Source organism: Euprymna scolopes, chromosome 9 (genome assembly GCF_053919585.1).
Source record: "Euprymna scolopes isolate OS-2025 chromosome 9, ASM5391958v1, whole genome shotgun sequence".
In the NCBI taxonomy this organism is placed as follows: Eukaryota; Metazoa; Mollusca; class Cephalopoda; order Sepiida; family Sepiolidae; genus Euprymna; species Euprymna scolopes.
In genome coordinates, this window is record NC_136490.1 from 115,539,628 (window position 1) to 115,549,019 (window position 9,392).

Here is a 9,392-nt window from a genome sequence, read left to right on the forward strand (position 1 = left end):
ATAATTAGTTACTTAAAGAGCGTATATATTTATATACAATATATAATACATAGTATATATATGTACTTCACGTTACAAAATCACGTTATATATATATTTATATATATATATATATAAAAAACGTGATTTTCTTGAATTTGTTTTGTATACTTCTGGAGACTTAATGATTTAATAAATGAAAATAAATTATTAAAAATTTCATAAATACAATCACTAGAAACATCCCCCCCCCTGTAGAAGGGGGCTTCCCCCTCAAGATTAATTTTTAACATCTTACCGTATATCTCATTTAACAAGATAACAAAACCTTAGGATTACGTAATACTCATTTTAATGATACCTATGCTATAATTGAGCTATATACTCGATTAATTTCTTGTGCTTATTGGCAAAGTACGGCCACTTGTCATTTTAACACATATCGACTTTTCAAAGAGTATAACTCTACACACACACACAGTCCTCAATGAACCCGTACGCGTTCCGGAGTTGGTTGCCAAATGCATACGCTGACAGTACAAGCTGCGACCGTAATTTCCCCGTTTACGGATCATGGCCTTCGGGGTACTTCGCCCCGTCTTCCGTCTATTCCCTACCGTCAGAGACACAGAAACAACATGCGAACACGACCGATTGGAAGATCCAATCCATCTACCCTCACACCATGGAGCATTCGACGGTTCCCAAAGATGGGTCGGTCACGGGCGCTGGGTCCGTGGTCGGTGGACCCGTGTCAGCCGCAGTGACCCCCGTTTCGCACATCAAGCCCTACGACACAGTTATGTACAAAGGAAGTCCTGGCAACGGACTGACTGCAGGTACGGGCTCTTTGGGCACGGGTCCCACGAGTATGACCGGAACTACCCCTAAGATTGATGTAGACGGAGGTGCTACAAAGGACGATAACCAAAGGAGTTGCTGTGTTTTGTCCTGCTCTTGTAATAACCAACAGAGAATTAATAATTACGAAACGCCATGGCGCGGTGCCGACGGGTCAGCCGGAATCGAACTACCAGGTAGTAAAAATGGCGCCGTACCTCCGTATCAGTCGTTCTGTCAAAGAGGTAAGTCCTAAAACATGAATTGCATAACAAATCTAACCGGAAGACTATGATTCCCTGAAAAGAAATTTCGGTGTAAAATCTGATGTTTTTGTCGTCATAATAATAATAATAATAATAATAATAATAATAATAATAATCACCATCTCTCAATTTCAAAATACAAGTTTCCCAAAAATAAATTATGCATCCGTTGAATCGCTATAACTCGTTCAATTTAGTTAATTATATTGCTATTGTTTCACAGATATTAACCCAATACAACTCAAGTGTTTATAAACTATTACTAAATAACAGGTAGAGCTCTATTATAGTATAATTTTCTAATTATTTTTACAAATATTATTGGATAGATATGTGTATACATATTTCAGCTGTGATTTCTTTCTAACCCCACTTTTCTTACGCCACCAATCTTAACTTAATAAAGTAATATATTAATATATATATATATATATATATATATATATATATATATATAATTTTAAAAATATAATTATGCACTGACACGTGTTTTGTCGTCTACGACTCATCAGAGTGGCTGAATAAACACGTGTCAGTGGATAATTATATTTTAAAGATAATACATATACCGCTCCCCATTTGGGGGGTATCAAATTAAATTGATCAAAGGGAAAATTATTCCCAACTTGCATTTAGGAAAAAATGTACTTTCGTATAATCCATTCAAAAAAGTATTGCAAAAACAAAAACAAATAATATATATTGTTTTTAAAATCTAATTATCCACTGACACTAAGACTTATCAGAGTGGCTGAATCTAGCGAAATTCAAAAACAAAAACAAATAATATATATATATATATATATATATATATATATATATATATATATATATATATATATATATATATATATATATAGTGGTGAAAAACCCGGACTAGAGTGCTCAATGTGTATCCAGAGCAGTATATAGGAAATTCATTACTGTGAGTCCAGAATGAGTTTATATCTTGTTTCAGCTAGAGGAAGATCCTCAAAGAGAGTAAATATCCAACTAGCATCGTCAGAATTCATAGATTGAGTCTATCTATGAATTCTGACGATGAAACAATATGTAAACTCATTCTGGACTCACTAATAAATTTCATATATATATATATATATATATATATATATATATATATATATACTTCATGCATGCACTTAATATTATAAGAAGATATGATCTATAATGTATATATTTCCAGTATTTAATCCAACAGTGCTCAATACGTGAGTAGAGCTAAATAGTAAGATAGAGAAAATATATATTAAGGGCAATTAAGCTACACAAAGGCACCTGTGTTTTATCTACGTAGGCAATTGCCAGGCTAAGTGTATGGAATATTATAAATAATTTTTCATGCAGTATATATATATAACATTTTTATATTTGTCATGACTTTACATAATTGCCTCCATATGCATAATATAAAAGTAAAGCCTTATTATTTTTGCTATTTAATTTACATACGTATCTACGGTGCGTTCGTACAGACTATGCAAATTATATGGCAAAATCAAGCAATTGAGGCATTAGACAGTATTGGGGAGTGGTTAAATCAGCATTCAGTCCAATGAGATTAATACACATTTAACAAACGAAGAGATAGGAGCTTTTTCTAACATAACTCAATTCCAGAACTAAAGAATATTTTATACATGAGTTTTGTGCCACTAAATAATATAAGAAAAAATAATAAAAGCCAAAAATGTTTAAAAGATTCGTATTAAGACAATTTATTAAGTTTGACAAGTTTTTATTACTATAGACATAGATTCGAAAAAGTTGTTAAAAATCAAATATATAACAAATAAATGTTATCAAAAACAAGATAAGTTACTTTTCTACCGAACTGGATAATTTTTTTAGTGTTTTTTTTTTATTAAATGTAACATGTTTATTCAGCTCGAAAAAATACAGTGTTTACCGATGTATTTGAATGTTACAAATGGCGTCCGACTCTGTTTTGAACACGGTAAGTTTGGGAAAATTAGTTAAAAATAAAAATTATGCAAAATACTGTTAAAAACCCACTGAATATATGTCAGCCTATGTCACAGTAACATTAAATAAAAACACTAAAAAATTATAGTTTGAAAGGTAGAAAATTAACTTATCTTGCCTTTGATAACATTTATTTGTTATATATTTGTTTTTTTTGACAACTTTTTCGAATTTATGTGTACAGTAATACAAACCCAGTTTGACTTGCTGTCCAAAAAAACAACCGAATATATGTCAACTTATGTCACGGTAACATATATTGAGCGAATTTCTAACAGTATTTTGTCTAATTTATTATTTATAATACCTTTTCCCAAACTTACCCTCTCCGAGAGAGAGTCGGGCGCCATTTTGAATTTTCCAATACATCGGTAAACACTGCATGTTTTTCGAGCTGAATAAACATGTTACAGTTGTTACACTGAATAAAAACACAAAAAATATATCTAGTTAGGTAGAAAAGTAACTTATCTTGCCTTTGATAACATTTATTTGTTATATATTTGTTTTTTTGACAACTTTTTCGAATCTATGTGTACAATACAAACCCTTGTTTTTTGAAAACTTTTTCGAATCTATGTGGATAGTAATACAACCCCATTTTTTTTTTTTTTTTTTTTTTTTTACTGGGCAATGGTGGGTTTTTATTACTATAGACATAGATTCGAAAGAATTGTCAAAAAAAAATATAACAAATAAATTTTATCAAAGGCAAAATAAGTTACTTTTCTACCTAACTGGATAATTTTTTGTGTGTTTTTCTTTAATGTAACATGTTTATTCAGCTCGAAAAACTTACCATGTTTACCGATGTATTGGAAATTTTAAAATAGCGCCGGACTCTCTGCTGCACACAGTAAGTTTGGGAAAATGAGTTTAAAATGAAAATTATACAAAATACTATAAAAACCCCAACCAAATATATGTCAGCCTCTTTGACGGTAACATATATTGAGCAAGTTTTTAACAGTATTTTGTATTTTTATTATTTTTAACTCATTTTGCCGTGTTCAAAAGAGAGTCAGGCGCCATTTTAAATTTTCCAATACATCGATCGGTAAAACCTGTATGTTTTTTTTCAAGCTGAATAAACATTTTACATTAAATAAAAACACTAAAAAATAATCCAATTAGGTAGAAAAGTAACTTATTTTGCCTTCGATAACATTTATTATATATTTGTTTTTTGACAACTTTTTCGAATGTATGTGTATAGTAATACAGACCCTCAATAAATTATATCAGTTTTTAATAGGTTAGACATAAAAAAATTCTTAATGACCGCTTTAGTAAAACAAAAAAAAAAACAAGAAAAACAAGGTCAATCGATGTCGGCCCACTGCTACGAATTTGGAATACAAGCATGTGAACGAGAAGAAACGAAAGTAGAAACAGGGTGACAATAAGTACATGAGAACCCAAGGAAATCACTTTTAACAAAATTAAACAAGTTCACGTGGGGTAATTTGAGAACGTTCATAAAATGAAATTTAACCCTTAACCCGTTCTGCTAAATACGTTTTACTTTCGTAAAGAAATGCACTTAGAAACTTCCTGCAACATTGAGTTGAGCACCTTCTTTCTTAAAATGCTGATCTCAGTTTCCAGCAATTGTTTCAGGTTTACCGCTTTAAACATTGCCTTTAAGTGAGCCTCCTAAAAAAAAAAAAAAACAATTGTTGAAAACTGAGACTCGCAACGTAAGCAAAATGTGCTCATGTGCCGAAAGAATTGCTGCAGGACATTTGTTAAGTGCATAACGTGTTGGGTTTCAATTTATGAACATTCTCAAATTATCTAAAAGAGCTTTTTAACTTTATTAAAAGTCAATATTCTATATATATTTTTTAATTTTACTGTCTTTATTTTTAATGTATATTTTTTTAGTTATTCCTCTATTAATATTGTTTGCAAGTAAAGACCAATAAATTAGGCAAGTCTTTCTCATATATATATATATGTATATATACATATATACATATATATATATATATATATATACATATATATATATATATATATATATATATATATATATATATATATATATATATATATATATATAATGAATGAATGACGAAACTCTATATTCCAAATTTCATGATGTTGAGTATTTTACAATTTATTCCTTTAATTTAATTGGCACTTATAATTCTTAATAGTATCTGTTTCGTAGGAAAAAGTCAATCACTTAATTATTATATCAATCAATGAATTTATTTGGCCCATAACTCATCAGAAAAATAGCATATACATATATATATATATATATATATATATATATATATATATATATATATATATATATATATATTTATATATCTTTATATATATCTTTATATATATATATATATATATATATATCTTCATATAGCTTTATATATATATGTATATCTTTATATATCTATCTATATATGTATATCCCTATATATTTATATATATGTATATCTTATATATTTATATGTATGTATATCTTTATATATCTATATATATATATGTATATCTTTATATATCTTTATATATATACCTTTATATATATATATGTACATATATATATATCTTTATATATATATATATATCTTTATATATATATCTTTATATATCTTTATATATATATATATCTTTATATATATATATATATATCTTTATATATCTTTATATATATATTTATATATATATATAAATATATATATATGTTGTTTTGAAAATTAAAAGGAAAAATGCAAAAAATGTGTACATATTTATTTAACTATTTTTAAAAGTGTATATATAGACATTGAACAACCCAACCTTCCCATACATACACATAGTTTCTTACCCGATATGGCTAGGATTCTAACACTGTTTCTTTTTCATATTCGTATGGTCTATGATCGTTTTCTATTTTTGCATTTTTCCATTTAATATCCTGAAGATGTCCTCTGCAATAGGGACGAAATATTGATCATTTCATAAATTCATTTGGTTTTTCTTTTTTCAAAACAACATAACGTCAACAATCGCTGGTATTTTTATTTTATATATATATATATATATATCTTTGTATATATATATATATATATCTTTATTTATATATATATATATACATATATATATCTTCATTTATGTATATATACATATATATATCTTTATTTATATATATATATATACATATATATATCTTTATTTATATATATATATATATATATACATATATATATCTTTATTTATATATATCTTTATATATATATAGATCTTTATTTATATATATATATCTTTATATATATATATATATATCTTTATATATATCTTTATATATATATATATATATTATATAGTTTATTTATAAAAAGAAAAATAATTCGACACCATATTTGAGTATATTTAATATACAATTCAACAATACAAATGCATCACAAACTATAAAATAATTTCATTCACACTGTAATAATATAATGAAAACAGGCATGATAATCGGTTTCTTCCAACGAGCATTTAGAATTTTTAGTCCGCAATATGTAGACAAAGAATGCAAGACGATCACGAATCCGCTGAAAACGGTTCGTTTAATTCTGTATTCTTACTCTCTTATAAAATATAACTTGCAAATAAAAATGAGTAAATTGAACGAGTTAGGACGATTCACAGAATGCATACCATTATTTTGACAATATTGTATACTATTATTTTTCCCGCGTTAATTGCATATGTATAACGTGATGAAGCGTTTTGAAAGTTCCTGCACGTTTTTGTTAACAAGTTCTAATTTATGAGCATACTTTTGTATAAATGAAAATTACCAGACAAGCAGTAAGCACGTGTGTGTCTATGTGACTAAATTTCTTGCATATACGTAACTTTGATATATATACTATATTTTTTTTTTTTTTTTTTTTTTGGTTTCTGATAATCAAAATATTTTCAAAATTAAAAAGATATTAAGGGAAATTTAAAAGAATTTGTAAAAAGAAAAATCCGATTAAAGAAAATTATAACATAATTATATTTTTAATTAATTTTCTAGAATCCCTTATCTTAGGCTATAATTTGTTATAATATATATATATATATATATATATATATATATATATATATATATATATATATATATATATATATATATAATTTGTTATAATATATATATATAATTTGTTATATATATATATAATTTGTTATAATATATATATATATATATATAATTTGTTATAATATATATATATAATTTGTTATAATATATATATATATATAATTTGTTATGATATATATATATATATAATTTGTTATAATATATATATATTATATATATATAATTTGTTATAATATATATATATATAATTTGTTATAATATATATATATAATTTGTTATAATATATATATAATTTGTTATAATATATATATATATACTTTGTTATAGTATATATATATACAATTTGTTATAATATATATATATAATTTGTTAATTTGTTATAATATAATATATAATTTGTTATAATATAAATATATAATTTGTTATAATATAAATATATAATTTGTTATAATATAAATATATAATTTGTTATAATATAAATATATAATTTGTTATAATATAAACATATAATTTGTAATAATATAAACATATAATTTGTAATGATATAAACGTATAATTTGTTATAATATAAACATATAATTTGTTATAATATAAACATATAACTTGTTATAATATAAACATATAATTTATAATATATATATATTATTTGTTTATATATATTATTTGTTTATATATATTATATATGCATATATATAATTTGTTATATATATATATGCATATATATAATTTGTTATATATATATATATATATATATATATATATATATATATATATATATATAAACAAATTTCTATATCCCAAATTTCTATATCCCAAATTTCAAGACGTTTACTATTTTACCGTTTATTTCTTTAAGTACGTTAACACGCACAAACCGTACGATGGTCGAAATCCTGAAATTTGGAATATAGAATTTTGTCTTTTATTTGTATATACTCTCTCTAGTTGCATAAGGTTTCATAAATTAATGGATTCGTATAAATTAAAGGTGAATTATAATTTAATAAGCATTTTGCCCCATAAACACACACAAACACATACACACACACGCGCATAGTATTACTGTGTAAGCATAAAAACAAACTAGCTAAAATAATAACCCAAGCACATGTTTAGGTCACCGATATTTCGATCCTTCAGTGAGACCTTATTTATGGTACAAAGGTTTTTTTTACGATGAATGAGTTCTGACTTAAATACCGTTGATCTGAACATATGTGTATGTATTTGTATTAACTAGTTTGTTACCATAATTATCCACTAATTCTCTATACTATCTAATTTTATCTTAAATTTTAATTAATTTATCAAATTTCCCTATATGTGCCTGTGAACTTTTTCTATAGTAAACATTACGTATTATCGAGTTTTCTAATGTTGATAATGGTGTTGGCATCGGTAAAACATTTTCATAATATTTTTTTTTAATTTAATTTCATGTAAAGAAACATTAATTCAAGTGTTAATGGTCGTTCAAAAAAGTCGAACGAAACGGAACACGTGGCAATGAAAAGAACTTATAAACGTAGCTAATGTGCACGTGTTTTATGTAAGTTGGGGGTCTGTTTTGATAAAAAAAAATCGTATGAATGTCCAAAATATTAAACTATATAAATATACTTGTTTTTTTTTTATGTTCCACGAGATACATATTTTTTGTTTTCGATTGTAAAAGATATTCGGGTTTGTATTACTGTACACATAGATTCGAAAAAGTTGTCAAAAACAAATATATAACAAATAAATGTTATCAAAGTTATAAGTTACTTTTCTACCAAACTGGATATAATTTTCGTGTTTTTATTCAATTTAACATGTTTATTCAGCTCGAAAAGCATACAGTGTTTACCGATGTATTGGAAAATTCAAGGTGGCGGCCGATTCTCTCTTTAACACGATAAGTTTGGAAAAAGGTGTAATAAATAATAAACTAGACAAAATACTGTTAGAAATTCGCTCAATATATGTTACCGTGACATTACTTGACATATATTCGGTGGTTTTTAATAGTATTTTGTCTAGTTTATTATTTATAACACCTTTTCCTGAACTTACCGTGTTAAAGAGAGAATCTGGCGCCGTTTTGAATTTTCCAATACATCGGTAAACACTGTATGCTTTTCGAGCTGAATAAACATGTTAAATTGAATAAAAACACGAAAATTATATCCAGTTTGGTAGAAAAGTAACTTATCTTGCCTTTGATAACATTTGTTTGTTATATATTTGTTTTTTGACAACTTTTTCGAATCTAT

At 25.5% G+C, this 9,392-nt stretch overlaps 1 protein-coding gene across 2 annotated transcripts in view; it reads left to right on the forward strand.

The window, feature by feature from the left end:
• Positions 1-272: 272 nt before the first annotated feature.
• LOC145284812 (uncharacterized) overlaps positions 273-9,392 on the forward strand; it is a 388,485-nt gene continuing 379,365 nt past the window's right edge. The window contains exon 1 of one of the 2 annotated variants that reach the window (XM_080133774.1): positions 273-1,064. In XM_080133774.1, the coding sequence (XP_079989900.1) occupies positions 467-1,064 (598 nt within the window). In that variant the 5' untranslated portion in view covers positions 273-466. The remainder of the gene's footprint in view (positions 1,065-9,392) is intronic. The other variant, XM_080133775.1, reaches the window with a different exon arrangement.